This window comes from Esox lucius, chromosome 12 (genome assembly GCF_011004845.1).
Source record: "Esox lucius isolate fEsoLuc1 chromosome 12, fEsoLuc1.pri, whole genome shotgun sequence".
Classification (NCBI taxonomy): Eukaryota; Metazoa; Chordata; class Actinopteri; order Esociformes; family Esocidae; genus Esox; species Esox lucius.
The window spans coordinates 15,005,822-15,025,434 of NC_047580.1; the positions used below are offsets into that span (position 1 = coordinate 15,005,822).

The 19,613-nt window shown below is 41.3% G+C and overlaps 1 protein-coding gene across 1 annotated transcript in view; it reads left to right on the top strand.

Annotated features, from left to right (window-relative positions):
* espn (espin) overlaps positions 1-19,613 on the top strand; it is a 56,221-nt gene that overhangs the window by 33,959 nt on the left and 2,649 nt on the right. Inside the window, 5 exon segments of the mRNA XM_029123865.2 lie at positions 3,792-3,937; positions 5,626-5,985; positions 17,838-17,917; positions 18,072-18,080; positions 18,244-18,255. Of these exon segments, the coding sequence (XP_028979698.2) occupies positions 3,792-3,937; positions 5,626-5,985; positions 17,838-17,917; positions 18,072-18,080; positions 18,244-18,255 (607 nt within the window).

A 19,613-nucleotide genomic window follows, 5' to 3' on the forward strand; every position in this document is an offset into this window, starting at 1 on the left:
TAAGAGACGTACAAGCACACCATACAAGTACAAATAGATGGGTGTGAAATAAAGCACACACAGTTCATTCAAAATTTGTGTTTTTTAGAGCAGTGCAGAAACACTGACCTCTAATGTATAGCAGGTCCGTTCAACCCTCTTCCTGTAGAGCTACAGTCTAGTAGGTTTTTAATTCCTACTCTAATCTGGCACACCTGATTTCAACAATTGAAAACTAAATGATGTTAGTCACACCTAGGGTTGGAGAGAATATACGGCAGTTTTCCAGGAACAGGATTGGACGGCCCTGTTGTACAGTACAGAGAAGAATATGGCAGAAAACAACCTTAAAGCTGGTGCCATGAGGGACCCCACTGCTGTCTGACTGCTATCCTTTGCTGTTTCATTTGTGCTCCATTTCAGGCCTGTTGTTTTCCTATAAACCTCCTATTGCTGACAGCTATTTACTGAGTGGAGCACCTGTCAGGTGCCGTTCCACCTCTCTGACAAACGTCTTATGTCGACACACTCAGCCTAAACACAACTATGCGCGCACACACACCAGTCCACACCCATCATTTTTGCCTCTAGAGAGAATACAACACAAAACTAACCTTATCTGCATTTGATTTGTGGATTAGAAAACACTCAAGTTAAGATAATGCATAGCAATGAAGGATTTGCCAAACAAAATGGACCGAGGTAGGACCTGACAACACCTGTTGTCTGTATTTTATTAATATTTTCTGTGTGGTCTGTTAGCATTTACGTTATTGGTAGTCAATCTGTCATATTGACTCTGTGAATGGGACCTTTGTTCGAGAGCTGAAAGGTGTCTTACTTTTTGATCTCACCTTATGTCAGTGGACCGGGTGTGTGTTTGTGATCAGACTGCTCACCAGGCTAGGCTGCTCATTAGTTTGTCTGACTGAGATTCCACTCTCTCTCCCCTCTAATCTACCAACCGAGCAACCATGAGGAAGGATGAGGAGGCAGGGCGGGGGAAACGGGAGAGGGCTGGTTGGATCTTAAATCCAGGCCCAGTTTGGCAAGCCGCTCGCCGTCACTGGCAATTACCACTGATTCCATTCGATTTCCCCTCGACTGCAACGGGTCCCTCATAGACTACTCCTCTGTGTTCTCCAGGCAGAGCGGGAGAAGTGGGGAGTGAGAGAGTGCGGGAGGGTAGCGGAGGGGGAGTAAGAAGGGGGAGGTTGACGGTGTAAAGCTTTTCCCTGGTCACTCCGTCCGACAGCCTGCTGCCATTGCCTCGCTGTGAGTAAGGTGTTAGCCTTCCTGTCTGGCAGGAATGAATGACTGATAGTGAACGGGATCATCAAGTTCAGACGACTGTCATATATTAAACAGGTGATTCATCTAACTTACCATTGTTTTAGTTTGTAGTGAGCTTTTTGCTTTGTCATTTTGTTGTTAAGGATACGGAAAGATGTCTGTCATGATTCGGTTCATTTGATTTAACCTTACCGTTAGTTTGAGCTGTTGATTGTGTCAACAGAATGAGCCATTGTACAGGGGAATTCATTGTGCGAGCGTAACCTAGTTAAATTGAACATAAGTGTTTTCTTATTAGATCAAAATTCAGTTATTTGGTTTATGCTTAATTTCTTTACACGGACCCAAGTTCCTTTCTCTCCACTGTTCTAACCCTCCAACAATAGTACAAACAAAGTGCTTTTGTTCCTCTGAACAATAAATTGTTCAGAGGAACAATTAATGGCAGACCAGATTTTAGGGCAAGTAGATTAGGGCATGTGGCAGCTTTAGGTTTTAAATAAGATTCAATGTTAAGTCTGAAACAAGATGTTTTTTTACACACTGTTATTACATAGTTCTGAGCAGTTTGCCGGAGCATCCCTTATCTATGCATCTTCATTGTTCTCGTTCACTCATCTGAAGTTATTTGCCGGCCCTTTCTCTCTGTCGACTGGGTCAATCTGTGGATCTTTTTGGTGGATCTAGAGGGGTGCAAAGTCTGGTTTCTTTCCCTCTTAGCTGCAGTCACAGATTTTCAGCAGATTTCCCTAAATATATCATCTGGTGCACATGACCCCTCTGGCCAGAATTGTTTAGGATTAGTTTACAAATCTGATGATTATTGAAGAATGTAGGAAAGCAGAACGCAGATGGAAAAAAAATCTGTTTTTCAAGTACATTACTGTATTATAAAGGAGTTATTGTTATACTGTAATATTTTTTAAGGATGCAAGAACACATTATTTTTCAGAACTTATTTTTGCCCATCAAGATAAGCCTAGAATTAGATTTAAGACTGTCGATCAGCTGCGAAATCCAATGCCTCTGTGTGCCCCAGCTCAAAGTGATACTGATTGTGAAATGTTTTTATCTTATTTTACGGATAATGAGGAGTTAATTAGAGCCTCTATTATCCCCAGTGCAACTTACTCTGATGACCCTCATCTGTAACAAGACGGTTTGAACCAGTTTTATCCCATTACCTTGTCTGAACTGTTGGAAACAGTATCACATAGGACAGTGTCTTGCAGTCCTCAATGTAATACCAACAAAGTTTTATTTAAAGTAATGCAATCTGTTGGTCCCTGTTTGCTTCCTGTTTTTTTTGTGTCCCCGATTAAGGTAAAACTGCCAGTGTAAATCCACTGCAAAAAAAACCTGGGTTGGATCCTTCCCTCCCTCAGAACTATTGATCAATTTCCAAGTTACCTTTTATTTCTGAAATCTTTTGAAAAAAACATATCTAACCAATTTCTCCATGCACTGGAAAATAACATTTATCCTGAAGCATTACAGCATTGAGACTGCTCTTCTCAAGGTCACTAATGACCTTTTAATGGCTGCCGATGTCACGTGCTCAGTCCTTGTACTCCTGGACCTTCGCTTTGACACAGTATACCGCAACATCCTGGTAGACAGGCTGGGGCACTGGGTAGGGTTATCTGGTACAGCATTAGAATGGTTTTCATCATATCTGTCGAATAGGAGGTTCTGGGTCTCTATGAACAACTATGTCTCTACATTTTCCACTGTTAAGTATGGTGTGCCTCAGGGGTCGGTTTTGGGACCAATTCTCTTTTCTCTATACATGCTTTCGCTTGGGCACATCATTTGTATGCCGATGATAGGAAGGTGTACCTGCCCATTAGTGCCACAGACCCCGAAATAATAAGTTCTCTTAACAACTGCGTGATGTAAAAAACTGGATGTCAAAAACTTTCCTTCAGCTGAACTCAAACAAAACAGAAATCCTTGTCATTGGATCCCGGCAAATGGCAAAACCAATTTTGCCTCTTTTAAATCACTTCTTAAAACATTTTTTATCAGAAAGCCTTTCCTAATTTTACTTGAGTTTAGTTTTTCTTGAAATGCTAATATGTAGCATTTTGTAACTTGAATTTGAAAAGTGCTCTATCAATAAAGATAATTTATAATTATAATAATAATAATTATTAATATTATTATTGAAGAGGAAACTAATAGAAACCTAACAGTGGAGTTTGTGTTATGGAGCTGTTAGCAGGGTGTCATTTAACCCAAAGAGGCGCAAGGCAGGCAGTCCAAAAAGGGCACAGGAAAACACCATGAAAAGACTGCTCTCTGCATTTGTCTCCCCTTTTGTGTTTCACACAGGCCTGCCTCAGGTCAGTATTGTGTTGAACCGAAGAACAGATTAAATATTCAACAGGCAGGCTTATGCCAGTGCCCAGTGTCACTCTCCACCCATGCTCTTTCTCTCTCTCTTATCTTCTCACTTCTCTTTCCCCTCGCTTTCTTCCTCTGTCTCACTTTTCCCTCTGTTCTTTTGTCCTCCTCAGGCAACAAATCCTTCAACATGATGTCCCCCACTGGAGACAATTCAGAGCTACTGGCCGAAATAAAAGCCGGGAAGAACCTGAAGCCCACACCACACAGTAAAGGCTACACCACCGTCTTCTCCAACAGCGGCCCAGCAGGCAACAGTGTAGGTGGCTTCAACATCCCTACATTGTGTATCAACTATATAGCCATTGAAGCAGACCCTTAATCAACAGTCCACAGGAATTTATGATTCATATACTCTGTATGAGTCCATGACACCATCTAATGTAAAATTTTCATTGAATCATGGTTTGGTATTGCTGGGAAAATGTGACCTAGGCGGAAGTCAGTGGTTCACGTTGTAAGTACTTATTCAAGGTAAACTGGTTCTGTTACAAGCTACTGCGTGTTTGAAGCAACTTAGCCATGTAGTATGTCTGTTTTGGTTTGTGATATGGATAAACACTGTTAATCCGTTATGTTGGTGCAGAAACCATAGTAACAACATCCTATAATTTGGTCTGTTGTTGCTGAACATAAAAAAATTTCAAACAGCAGTGACATTTCACTCTATTTGCCAGAGCCAGTCGAACAGTTGGACACACCTCATTTCGACATCATCCATTACTTATCTTCTTACTAACAACCAAGGATATCCATGAAAGAGGAAGGAGCGTATTTTATCCTAAGAATCAGCTTAAGTACAGTCTGCAACTTTATTTCTTAATTTTTTTGTAGTCCACTGTTCATCCGCTGTTTAGTTGTGTGTGTGTGTGTGTGTGCCAACTGAGCCAAAACACAGACATATTACCAAAGATATGGTTGTGTGAATCGTGTCACTCCTCTTACAGACCGCGGTGGAAGCAGTCACCCCTGAGTATCACCAGACTAACTCTGTGTACAACAAAGAATCATTGTAGGCTGAGTGATGCGGTTATGTCATTCTAACCAGGCTGTACAGCTAAGACTGGAGGTAATGGCAGCCAGGGACCCCAAAGCTTCTCCGTTTGACACTCAGCTGGCAAACTTTTGGATTTAGAATCCCATCTTGGAAATGATCCTTTGCTGGATGTCATTCATTGCCTCCCGTGGTGACGTGTTTTGTGTTGTTGTACTTTGTAATGTCGGTCAGTGGCTTCCGAACAAACAGGTGGTGTTTTGGATCAAAGTGTTGTTCAGCATCAGAAGGATCCCGGATTGCGTGCACACAGCCGATTGACCCATGAGACCTATTTGAAGTGACTAGACACTGAAACGTGATTCCCACTTGCGTTCCACACGATGAACATACACTGTGTGTCCTGGACAGCGTGACCATTGTCCCTTTGAGACTAACCGGAGACAGTGACCGCAGACATTTGCACATATCACAATATGACCATTTAACACAAATAGTGCGTCACTTATGGCTGAACAAACATGTCACTAGACGCAGGCTTTTAATGCTGTTGACTATGCACTCTGTTACTGGGGTAAAGAAGTGAGGAGGGCCAACTTGGTGTCCTGTCTCGGGCCATTGTTCTCCTCCTGGTGACAGAGCTGGCCTCTACCGCCACGCTTAGTTGCATAACACTTAGTCAGCCCAAAGCATCTACTCAGCAAAGTAAATTCATTCAGTACCTTTTTTTAAAGGCTGTTTTTGTGAATTCGGTGTAGGCCGACAGGTTGGAGAACAGTAGGAAGGGAGGAGGCTGAGATTGAACCCTCATTTCAACAACATGCATAAATATATTTTGGTAATGTTGAGGATTAGCTATATGTGAGCCCATGTAGTTTGGGACAAAGTCTCGATTAACCCTAATGAAAATTTGCTCTTGAAGTTATAACAGCCCTCTCTCTGCCACCCTCCAGGGAGAGAGCCCCACGTCTCCGCCTCAGACACGCACGGCTAGTCCGCCATCAGCCAAGCCCAACGAAACCTCGCCCCTGGCCGCCAGAGCCACTACACCTCCCGCCACTCCCAGCCCAGCGGGCACTCCCCGGACACTCTCCACCTCCCACAGCAGCGAGCAGCTCCTCAACGGTAATGGCAGCGGGGCAGCGTCGGCATCAAGCATGATGGGCCAGACCCGGAAGGGTAGCCTAGCGGACGCCGAGGTTCTGGTGCCCACACACGATGAGCAGGGTCGGGCCATCCCGGAGTGGAAGAGGCAGGTGATGGTGCGCAAGCTCCAGGTCAAGATGCAGGAAGAGGAGGAACACAAGCGCAAGGTGAGCATGAAGGACGAGGGTGTGGTAGAGAGACTGGAGGGTTATTACACGGATTCATCGTTTCAGCTTTCCTTTACGTGCTGCTCTCACGGAATTGGGGTTGGGTGAAAACCGCGGTGGAAAGTGGTTGGAATGATTCGAAAGCACAGCGAGGATGGCTGAAATGTGGGTTGGTCTGCGATTGTTGTGGCTTTGTTGTGTTAACGCATGCTCAAACCTTTGCAGTGTCTTTTAATTCAGTTTTTGTTCTTATTGTTACGGTTGTTGATCACAGAGGATAATGGGACAATCTGACATAATTTAGATTGAAACAGCTTCTTAGTGTTCTCAAGCTACAGTAGCCTCTTAAACTGAACCTGATATGGCCATTAATACCTCTTAAAATATAGTATGGGTTGAGATACAGTAGATATGCTAGTGGATTATTTTCCTTAAAGGGGTCTGTGTTTGGTCAGAACTTTGAAGTTGTATTGCTCTTTGGGTTTTATGGGTGTTGCAGTATCTGATTTTTTATCTTAGAATTGGCAGGTTGTAGTCAAGTTGTTGTCAGATGATTATTTGTTGGGTTTAAGATGTATACAAGCAGCCTTCTTGCATTAATTATTTAAAATGTTAACATCCATGTTTTGTCATTAGGTTGGACAATAATCTTTTTCAGAAGTTATTCTTAAAGTCCTTGCTACTAGCATCTGATCCATTAGTATATGATATTATTACCTATGGGAGCTAGAACATACAATGTTCACAGTGGCAGCAGATTTATCATCATATTGTACCAATGATACTTCGGTCTTGAAAAATAAAAACATGAATAATTATTTGGCAGGTTACAGCTGTCTCTAAAGCAGTTTGAAAACGTATTTGCCAATGTCCTTCTTTAGTGACTTAATATTAATATTTAGTGAAAAATATATATTAAGAAAAAATTATCAATACAGAGGTATTCAACCCAGGCCAGTGCCACTCAAATGTTTCATTGCAAATCCTCTAAATCAAGGACACATTTAAACCTGTGACACCAGGTGGGTTCAATTAATGATGAGGTAGAACAGAAAACCAGCAGGGTAAGAGTTGAATATACCTGTATTAGATATATTGTAAAACGTATCTGTATCAGATAGTTATTTTAGTATGAAGATTAAATATACAGTATCTCACGAGTACACCCCTCACATTTTTGCAAATATTTGGACAACTCTGAAGACATGACACATTGCTACAATGTAAAGTAGAGTGCACAGCTTGTATAAAAGTGTACATTTGCTCTCCTCCACCTGCCCCACAGATGCTCAATAGGGTTTAGGTCTGGAGACATGCTTGGCCAGTCCATCGCCTTTACCCTCAGCTTCTTTAGCAAGGCAATGATCGTCTTGGAGGTGTGTTTGGGGTCATAATCATGTTGGAATACTGCCCAGTCTCCGAAGGGAGGGATCATGCTCTGCTTCAGTATGTCACAGTACATGTTGGCATTCATGGTTCTCTCAATTAACTGTCGTTCCCCAGTGTCGGCAGCACTCATGCAGCCCCAGACCATGACACTCCCACCACCATGCTTGACTGAAGGCTAGACACACTTTTTACTCCTCACCTGGTTGCCGCCACACACGCTTGACACCATCTGAACCAAATACGTTTTTGGTCTCATCAGAACACAGGACGTGGTTCCAGTAATCCATGTCCTTAGTCTGCTTGTCTTCAGCAAACTGTTTGCGGGCTTTCTTGTGCATCATCTTTAGAAGAGGCTCCATTCTGGGACGACAGCCATGCAGACCAATTTGATGCAGTGTGCGGCGTATGGTCTGAGCACTGACAGGCTAACCCCCCCACCCCTTCAACCTCTGCAGCAATGCTGGCAGCACTCATATGTCTATGTCCCAAAGACAACCTCTGGATATGACGCTGAACACGTGCACTCAACTCCTTTGGTCGATGATGGCGAGGCCTGTTCAGAGTGGAACTTGTCCTGTTAAACCGCTGGATGGTCTTGGCCATCTCCGTGCTGCAGCTCAGTTTCAGGGTCTTGGCAATCTTCTTATAACCTAGGCCATCTTTATATAGAGCAACAATTCTTTTTTTCAGATCCTCAGAGAGGTCTTTGCCATGAGGTGCCATGTTGAACTTCCAGTGACCAGTATGAGGAAGTGTGAGAGCAATGACACCAAATTTAACACACCTGCTCCCCATTCACACCTGAGACCTTGTAACCCTAACAAGTCACATGACACCAGGGAGGGAAAATGGCTAATTGGGCCCAATTTGGACATTTTCACTTAGGGTGTACTTACTTTTGTTGCCAGCAGTTTAGACATACATTTCTGTGTGTTGAGTTATTTTGAGGGGACAGCAAATTTACACTGTTATACAAGCTGTACACTCACTAATTTACATTGTAGTAAAGTGTCATTTCTTCAGTGAAATGACACTTTCACAAAGATATAATCAAATATTTGCAAAGATGTGAGGGGTGTACTCACTTGTGAGATATTGTAACTTCATATACATTAATGTCAGTACCTGTTTCATCCAAGTGGATTTATTTATTTTCATCAAATGGATGTTGATTTATCACTGAATCCAAACTGATTGTAGCCCTTCTGTTGAGGCTAAACACAATGTGCATCATGCCAAGGTCTATTCAGGTCATGGGTCCTGACAAATGCATGTATTTTAATTTTTTTGACTTGACTTTTTGTGCTAAACCCAGGCCCTGCAGAGTGTGGTGGAGTTAATACTTACCAGCTACGGTGCCCATTCCAGTACTAGCCCGTTTAAAAGCCTGAAATACAGTAGGATTTGTCTGATGGCTTAACATTGTGGCTAGCGCTTGGAGATGGAGCAGTGCAGCTCTAAGTTGTTACATGCTGATTCAGTGGTGTGATGAGAGGCTTATTCACACTACAGCCCAAGGTCCAGCCGTACACATCACTTCACCTACTTCATTGAGGATGATATGGTGGGTTTCTCTCTAACTTTTTTACAAAAGATAAATCTGTTAAAACTACATATAACTTGGATAGGAGTCTATAAAACGACTTTCATATTAAATACTAACAAGCAAAATCAGAGTTGGCTTAATTTGTCCCAATGATCAAAACAGAAAAGCATTTTTTTTTTATTCAGTATACATCTGGAACATTTCAATTGAAGGTCTGCTTGTAAAATTATTGTAACTATTAATTACATTGATTTTTTTAAACTAAAATTATTTATATGCAGTATTTAGTAGTCTACACACCCCTTTAACAGGTTAGTGTATGTCTTGTGTTTTTTTTTAAAATTGCTTAAGCTCAGTACATTCGTCTTGGAATCATTGATTTGTAGCAATATTTTAAACCTTGTCTCAGATTTTTTCATGGTATGGTTAAAGGGAATACCCCTAATTTTCTCATACTTTATGGATGTTACCTTAATTTCAGTGCATTAAGGCCCACTCTCCCCTCTACCCGCACAAGTTTCACATTCCCTTTTGGTCAACCAGCTTACCAATATTTTGTCAATTTCTTAAATAAAACAGCAATTCATAGGGCACAAGAATTCTCAAAATTCTCAAAATATTCAGTGCTTGTTTTCTAACTTGAACAGAAATGTAGTCAACTGTTTCAAGTCTTAGCAACCAGGAAATGACTGAGGTAATATACTTGCCCATCAGTTTGTTGATCAATAGAAATTCTGCATCATAAGATTGGTTTTGTATGCACCAAAGTTTTATATTTTCACCATTACTGCAGATGTATTATGCACATTTTCTTATATCACAATGCAAATATTCTATATAATGCCCCTTATCGTCAGGCAGGGGGCTACTATTCAGAAAAACCCAACCCTTCTTTGAAAGCAATTCAGCGTTTGTAGCAATAAAATCTATGTATATAAAAAGTAACTGTATCCAATTTAGTCTGAGGCATCTTTTTTGTTAAGTTTTTCCCCAGAATTTTGTGATATCCAAATCATGGTTAAGGTCCTGCTAAATCACAGCAACTCAAAGTGGACTTGGTACAGTCAATTTCAAGATTAGTTTTCTGAAGTACATCGATTGCCATTCTGGTTCACGCTGCTCTCAACAAGGAAGTCTATGCCAGAATCCTCATAGGTTAGATGGAACTCACTTCACTTCAATTCAGCTCAGAGAACCCATAAGAAGGTGCTAGAGCCCAGGGAAGCAAGTCAACCATATTCCATTACGAACCCCCCAAACCCAGATGGTGCCGGCCAGTTGCACCACTGCGTTATTCAGGTGTCCCGTACTACATCCTATACACCCACATGGTGACAAGCGGGGCGGCGCTATGGGGTGGCTTGCTGTTGTACAAGCAACCCCAAGAATTGGCAAAGCAACCCCTTTGTAACCCCTAGATCAGTCACGTCTTCCATCATGACAACTACTTGCAAAGCTTAAGCGATTTTGAGAAAAACAATGGACATACTGTTTCCCTAAGAGTTGTGCAAAGTTGTTCCATTTTATTCAACAGTATTTCCAGCTGTAATGGCTCCCAAAGAAGCCTTCCACCCTTCCACCAAGTATTGACAATGGAGCGGAAACATACATGATCCAGACATCTTCATCTTCTTTGTTTTATGAATTTATAATATTTGCATTTTCGAAAAAATTAAGTACGTTGAGTATGTGTTGTAAAGGGACAATCTGATACTTCTGCATAGATTCCTACACCTATAAATTAATGATATGAATCCATTGATTATTGAATAATAATACAAAACCAGCTGATACAATAGTTAATAATTTATCTTTTGTATCAGCTGGTTTTACTCCAATGTTTAAAAAGAAATAAAACTTCAACTAACACCTCAGCTTCAAAATGGCTGTAATTATAAATTCAGTATAATTGCTTCAACTCTCTCTAGTATCTAAGCCCAATCCCTATGCTTTTTACCAAAACTCAGGCCAGTACGATTTGTTACTGTTTCAAAAGCTGATTCCCGTTTTTAGAAAAAATAGAATAAAGAATTGTGTAGACTCTGCTGGGTGTGTATACTTTCAATGTCAACTGTATATAAATGCAGTTACAAGACATTAACAATTTATTTTTAAGTATTTACAATCCATTCAATTAATAGCCAAACTATAATGACATAGAAGCAGTTTAAAAGCAGACTTTCAAGTAAAGTGATCCGTAAATCCAAACATTTAGCCAGGGGTTTGGCCTGGTGATTTTCTCACCCTGCTTTCTTAAAGGGGAAGGCTGTGCCCTGACTTTGCTAATCTAGGAAGCTTGTTCTGAGGCAGTGCCATTGCACCACTAAATCCATGTACGTTCTGTGTGATGATCAAGTATGCACGTGTGGTGTGTTGAAAGTACACCAGGAAGTGTCTGCTGAAGGAACCTGCCCCTTCCCTTTTTCTGTTATTCTTTGCTGTCCCTTGACCTCTGATCTAGTTTGCGGCCAGTGGACACTACCAGCCTCAGGAGTGGCACTACTCTCATGTCCACAATGCCATCCTGGGCCCCTTCGGAGAGTTGATGACTGAGGATGACCTCATTCGCATCGAGAAGCAAATAGAGAACCTGCAGGTTATGCACAAAGTGACAGAGGTAGAGAAGGAGCTGGAAGAGCTGGAACGAGAGCTTCAGCAACTACTTCCTGTGTCTGCCGCTCTCAACCAGGAGCACTTCTCTGTCAACCCCAAGCAAGTCCACGGGCAAGCAGAAGATCTACCAGCCTGGTGCAGTAAAATCTCAACACTGCTCAAGAGCATGGCTATTCTTTTGGCCACCTTAGGAGGAAAAACAATAGACATCTTGGATTTGATATCTCCCGGATATGCTGAGGAAGAAGCGGGTAACAGTAGGATGGGTCAAATGACCCCAGTGGGATCCGTTGTCACAGGGGTCATTGGACGATCCCAGTCCTTCTCCACCAGGGAGGAGGTGGAGAAGGAAATCAAGCAGTGTGGTGTCTCTGTGAAGAACCTAAAGGCCAACTATGAGATTCAGAGCCAGTTCCAGTTTGCCAATGAAAAAAGTAACCGTGTATACAGGCGCAAGAGGTCCCTCCCAGTGGTGAGTGAGTCCAGTTATCGCCCAGAACCCATTCAGGAGGACGAAGTACCATATTCCCCTGCAGAGGCTCTCTGTTCCCCTAACAATGGAGAACTTCCACCAGTTCAGGAATCACTGCCTCTGGTGGAGGAACCTCTAATCACACCATCTCACGCTGCTCTTACATACGATTCTTCCGAAATGATCCCTCAGTCAAATCATTTCAACCAAGCTCTGGTGACTGACCCTATGCTGAACCATGAGCAGCAGACCCGGAGCCTGGAGGTGCAGACAGACATGAGTTATGTCCAGGAGTGCATCGAGATGAGGAAGGAGCGAATTGTCTTCCTTTTCCTGGAACACTGGAGAAAGTACACCCTTTCAGAGTCCTACAGGCCAAAGTATACAGGCAGACAGGAAAGTCTAGTTGTGGGTGTGGATGACTATAACCAATTCACCACAGAGATGGATGGAGACGTTCAGAGTGAAGATGACAAAACACTCCTATTCATGAAATCGAGGCAAGTGGTGGGGAACCTGATTGGCCACTGGAGGACCATCATGAGCCAGGTGCCCACACGCCAAATCCGCCGACTTAGTCGAACCAAGATGATCTACTGGCCGGAGCACTTCCTGCCGCACATTAATGGAGCACCGGTTAGCTACGAGACCCTGACCCTGGACCTTTTTATGCTGGGCTACTTCCAACTCCTAGAAATGAGCATGTCGCGGAGCGAGCGCAAGTTTCGTCACCTGCTGTGTTACGAGATGTTTGACCGCCTCGGCAGTTTCAGCTGGGAGCTGATTCGCCAGTTCCATCGCGAAGTCATGGAAGAGATTGAGCGAGGAAAGCGGGACTGGGCAGACAGTTTTGAAGACATTAAGCGCAAATACTTTGGTGACTCTATGGATGGGGGAGGAATGATGACTGCTTCACTACTTTCAATTGCTCCTGATGTGCTGGAAGTGGCAATCCAGGAGCCATTGCCTATCTCAGAACCAAACCCTTATTTGCCTTCTGTTCCTGCACAGGATAGTGTTGAGCCTGCTGCTCAAGAAACCATTAACCATGCAGAGCAGAGTGCAGTGAAGGACACAGTGACTTCCACAAATGAGCCTGTGCAGGATCCTGTGAAACCTGAAATGGTAACACAGGAGAGTGTTCCCAAAGACACAGGTAATACCTCTGTACATGACCCAATGCAGAAAACTGGCCAGGAAGCTTTGCAGGAATCAGACGTCCAGATTGTGGGAGCAGAAACCACAGGACAGGGTGTAGGGCAGGGTGTGGCACAGGATATTGCACTTGCTCCAGTTCAAGTTGCCATAGTCACACCCTTATATGAACCTCCACAAAGGGAAGAGCCCAGTGAGGATTCAATCAAACTGATCTACGAATTGAAAGAGTTCAGCAATGAGGAGATCTGCAGATACATTGAGCGCAGTTTTGCTTTTTGGAAGGAAAAGGAAGCCGAACTATTTGATATTTGACAGAGATGTGAAAAACACTACAAAAAACTGTTAAGCTAAACATGCTTGGATTAAAAGGCCATGAGGGTTAGCGACAAGGAAACTAACTTCTTCTGTGTAGTAAGTATGCCGGAAGACAAAGCTTATCTGGGTTTTAGCATTGAAGCATCTGGTAACCCAAGAGCAGTTACATGGTTACATTAAAATCCAGCTTCTGAAAGAAAAGACAGATGTCATAGCAATTTGTTAATTGTACATGTGTACATCATTCAGAAGAGGGAATCCTCAATGTGCTTCCAGAAATTATTCTTTATGTTCTAAACTGTCTTCAGAACAAATATTTTGTTAATCTGTTATTCATATGGTTTGGGTTAGACTTGAGGATGTCATGAGAATCGATACTTTGGCTCCAAATCAGTATGAAAAATGGTTGTGATCTCCAGTACTGGAGCTACGCGCATAATAACGTGATGTCCAGTATTTAGCTGTTGGCGCATACATACTGCTTTCCATTTCCCTCCTATGAATTCACCTTTAGATTATGAATGGCTTGATTCCGTAAATTTGACTTATGACTGTCAGGGAAACAATGTTCTATTTAAGTGTGAAGGCTGAAGCACTCACTTCAGCATATCAAGCTGGGTATATCAGCCAGTGTTCAGTGCATCTGGACTCATTTGCAGCCCAAGATGGTCAAGACTGACCCAGGACGAAATTGTAATGCTGGTGTTCCTCTCAAAATTGCTTTGTAAGTGTTTTGTACTTGTATTGATGTTGTACTGAAATAGGGATTGAGAATCGTGTCATTTGAATCAAATCAAAGTAACATTTTGGTATTGTGATGTACTTTAGAGTCTTCAAATGACCAGATCTGAGTCATATATGCTAGACATGCTGATTGTTTAATGAGCTCCCAGGAAAGTATGTCTCCATTGTTGGCTTTAAGTGCTTAGGGTTACACAATGGCTCACATGCTATCTGCACATTCATTGGGGTATATTCAATATATACTTTTACTGCAGATTAGGAGCTTGTTGATATGATTAAATTATGCTTTTGCTACTCTATTTTAATGCACAAACGCTTTCACATGCCTACATTTATTCACATTAGGAAATCTGAAAATATTTAGATTGTTGATAATGAATAAGAATATATGGTCATCAAAGTTTTATATTTGATTGCTTGCAGTTTATACTTTTTAATGATTTATATTATTTGAACTTCTTTGCATTTTCGTGTGTGCGGTTCTGGCTATTGTATTTGATTTCTTACTTAAATTGTTGTTAGAAATAAAGTTTCAGTAATTACGTTTTTGCTTGATTTGATTGACAAATTGATGACCTTGACAAAAAGCGAACACTTCAGTGGATTATTCACTGGGATGTTTCAGATTAAAATGTATGGAGTGGATTTTTTTAAATGACAAGTTATCATGTATTTTCTGCCCAGGACTTATCGGATAAATGTGTAGCAACCTCCTTCCTGAACCCCTCACATGTTGACCACTATGCAATGTACGTGGTGTGCGTCATTTGGCCAAATGTTAACAGCCTACTTTTTATAATCCCCTATAGAGGTGGTTCATGATTGGATCTCTACTGTCTAGTCTCAGTTATGACAGAAAGCCATAACACAAAGTAACATTTTCTCTTCCTGCGTCTTGTGCTCGTTACTACCCCCCCCCCCCCCCCCCCCCCCTTCGGTTAGTAACCCTCTTAATGTGACCTGCTGTCATGCTAGTGAGCAGTAGTTTATATTGACGCCATAAGAAGGTCACTCCTTATAGTGGAAGTCTTCTGATCTACAGCCAATCACTTAACGGTGGGAGGCACTTTGGTTTTGTTGTAACCATAGTGATACTTCTATAAATAGATCTTAGTGCAGGTTGCAATAAAGATCGTAGAATGAGGTACCCCCAGGTGACGAAGTGGTCTTAGGCACTCTTTGTTAGCCCCATCCTGACAACCACAGTCTAGGTTTGATCCTCGCCGTAGCCCCTTTGGCAGTTCAAATTACCCAGCCCCATTAGTGTGGGAGGAGGCATTGTTAACACAGATTCGTTGGTCTCAGCACGCTTTATTGACACATTCTGGGTTGGGCTCTTGTACCGCCAGGTGATTGAGTGTGACTCACATTACTTTCTGAATGGACAAGCAGTGTGGGGGAAAATATGAGAATTACTCAACACTGATGCCTTTGAGGAGGACTTGCCATGATCTCAGAACAAGCCTGTTGGTAGTTGACATTCATACATTTTGATACAAAAACTAATTGGAGTAGACCACATAACAAAATGACTTCAAACTATTGTAGACTAGAGACAGTTGCTTGATGGTTTGTTCTAGATGTTCAGAAACCCATTAGACCATTGTCAGTCACAACTTGTTTACACTTTTTCCACATACAAATATTGATAATTCATTTGGAGATGCTGATTGTCAACTTAGGTGAATGAGAAAAAGAGTTTAAAAATGTCACATTATGTTTCAATTTAACCATTTGGCTTAATGTCAAATTATCTTTGCCTTGCCTTCATAAAAACAATCAAGTAGCATGGCTCTATATTCCAACACTTTGAATTTTTAATTTAACAATGACTATGTGGTTGAAATCCAGACCGTCAGTTTGATTTTTAGTGTCTGTTCATTCATATCTGAAACAATTTAGAAATGTAATCCTATTTCATACAGTATCCCCCTGTTCTACTGTACCGAAAGTGTTTTCTTCACAGTTGTTTCTTATTATGCGTCTGTGTTGTTTTACATTTTAGTGCATGCACTACCAGTCACAGAGACAAACTACATAGACTGGAAGGTGCAAAGAATTGTACTAGCCTCCAAAACAGAATGACGTAAAAAGTATGTAAAAGACCCTGCAGATTTCTGGAGTTATCTGGTGGACAGAAGACACATAGTACCAGAACGTACCAGAGTGATGGCAAGAGGAAAGACTGAAGGAAGTAAAGAACTGGCATACTACCTTCTGTGTGAAACACAGTGGTGGTGCTGTTATGTTTTGGACATGTATGGCTGCCACTTGAACTGACTCACTTGTCTTCATTGATGCTGTAATTGCTGACTGCAGTAGCATGATGAATTATACAAAAATCTCAGATGCAACCAAATGCCTCAAAACTAATTGGATAGCGCAATTGGACAAATTGGCTACTGTTAATAATGTTAATCTTTTAGAATATTTCATGGTACCCTAAAATGGGTGGACTATGTACAAAACATACATTAGAATTTCTAAATAGTTATTCCCGATAACAATAAATATACTCCTGACTTAAAGTTAAGTCTGAACGTTAACCACAGGTGCATTTTCAGGCATTTATGCTTTGTTGATAGAGACCATGCAGAAAGATGGAGAATTTTTGCTGAATGGTCAGAAGGTTGGACTCAAACCTGCACTGCAGAAGCATGTGTGCACCAGACCAAACCAGGGCCAGACATTTGGGACCATTTCAATCAGAGCACATGTTATGACTCAACTGCAGTAAGAAAGGGAGGTACGGACAATTATCATTTGGGTTATTGTATGTCATGTCTTAATATGCTGGGATTTAAATAATGAAAGAAAAAAATACTGTTCAAAGGACCATTTCGTCATAGTGAAATACATCTTGCAGTACAACTGTGTCATTGCGTACAGGTGTTCAAATCCTGGTCATGATGTACATCTAGAGAGGATGTTCTCCGATTGTATTGGTGTCTGGCTTTGTTTCACTTTCTTTTCATGTCTATCAAATTACATCTACATTTTTCCCCATTCTATAATTCCCAGGGGAATCATTAAAAATGCAACGCATAGAGATAAGCTTACCAGGATAATGTTTATTAGGCCCAGTGAAATACTGTGGGGTGAGAGGGATGTGAGGGCGTAATGGATCTGTAGCCAAGTGAAGTTGAGATCCAAGATGGCTCCACTGTCAGCCCTGCTTCCAGTTACAACACGAAGGAGAGATGGTTAGGTTTTAGCTTGTGTCCTACTCACAATGTTTCCAAAATGGTTTCAATCACTCTGAGTGATTTTATCTCTATAATGACCTGGGTATAGTTACCCTTCGAAATGCCTTTAGCCTGTCTGGAGAGGCAAAAAGGTGGGGTTAGCACCAGGAACGCTTAATCAAGCCAGCTCATTCAATCAAAATGATATCAGAGTGTATTTCGACGTAATATTTGAAGTTTCTAGTGCAGTATTGCTGCGATGCGTTGCAATTAGCATATCCAAGAAATACCAGCGTTGACCACGATTACTTCAACTGCAGTTTTAAAACTGGAATATTCATTGTTAGAGCGGAGGCAGGAGCCTGGCTCAGTGTTTGCTGTATAACCCCATTTTTACCGTGTCGGCTCCTTTCTGTTTGGCTGTCTGCAGGTGGAAGAGGAGGCAGCACGCCTAGCATCAATGCCAGCATGGCGGAGGGACATCATGAAGAAAAAGCTTGATGAAGAGAAGTGAGTGAGAAATGGTGATGTCAGTCCCATTCCTCTAATCTAGAACCTCTAGAGTGTCTGATTTGACCTCACACCTCTGTCACTTTGGTTGTTCATGTCTGTTTTGGTTAATATCTTTTTTTTTTTCTTTTTTTCTATCTTTGCCCCCCTCCAGTTCTGTTGGGTGGGTTGATTCTTAAATTTGCATGTCATGTAGATCCTGAAATGTTTAGAATGAATAGCTACCTACTTCAATACCCCTGTACATGATGTTTCATTTGAATGTCATGCATTAATACTGTTTTTATGTGAATTCCCTGTGTGTTCACCTTCTCCGGGTCGGGCAGAGAGCAAAAAAGGTAAGTAATAGTTATTTTATCGGTGATCTTAACATTTGTTATCAGTGACCAAGTATATATCCGCAGGGTAATAGCTAGTCAGTGCTGACAGCATGTCAATAATAGCTAATTTCCTTATTATTGTCTTATTTGTAATAGGTTTACATTTACTTTTAATGGAATGGTCGGTGCTTATATTTGTCCTGTTCCACCCACAAATATACAAGTTAGTGTGACATGGAAATGTGTTTTTAGACACTTTCGACATGACCAAGAGGTCACAGCCATTATTGCCTACGACCCTGGAACAATAAGGGTTCAGAACTATTTGGTAGATTAATGGGATCACCTTGTTGGCTCTAAGAATCATAGTTAGATTTTTGGTATTGACATAACTCTGTAATCGCTAGGCTAACTGCTGCCCATGATATCTCATTCACTAGTGTCACTGTTGCCATAAATAAAAACATAAAAATAAAAATGATCATACATAATTCAGGTTAATTGGTTAAATTATGGATTTATTTATCTCTATAGTTCACCATTATTTTCATCCATGTCTGCTGAACCATTTAGAAATTACATAACTTTTTGCTGTTTGCTGCTTCATTGCTAAACCAGGGCTCAAATCCTGCTTGCAGATTCAACCAGGCTACACTACTTTAGAAAAAAGTAGACATGCTTCATGTGATTCAAAAACAATTAATTGTATGTTTAAAAAGTTTCAAAAGGCTGACTGTGTACAGATTGTTAGGTGGATGATGTATTGCCTATTGGTTGTGTGGTGTATTGGAACAAAAACCTGATGCTTAGATTTTATATGATTATTATTATTTATATACTGTACCATTTTACAAATGTGGTTTTCCCTCTAGCAGGTCAATGCCGGCAGTTAGTTCTGATCATAGATAAGAGACAGGCAGGGAGTTAGCATTTCATGTTTATCATTAAACACTCAACCTCTTGGTTAGTTTAGGCTGTTTTGACTGTACAAAAAATAAATAGTAATTTTCAGGTTTGGAGGAATTTCTAATATGCTGGTAGCATACTTGGCAGAAATTGATGTCCTAGTCAGAGCCCCGACCTAAATCCTGTCGGGAATCTGTGGATTGACTTGAAGAGTCCAGTCCATAAGCAGTCACCATGCAGTTTGACTGAGATTGAACAATTCTACAAGTAACCTAAAAAGCATTTTTCTGGGAAATAATGAGGTGACTATAGTGATCTTTCCCCCAAGGTACCTTTTCCCCCTACACGTTTCCATTGTATATCAGTTGTGTTGGTCAAGTTCCATTGACCTCATTACTGCAGCAGAATAATAATGGCATATGCATGTAAACATGGTCATTAATGCTATCTATAGCATTTAGCTTTTTAAT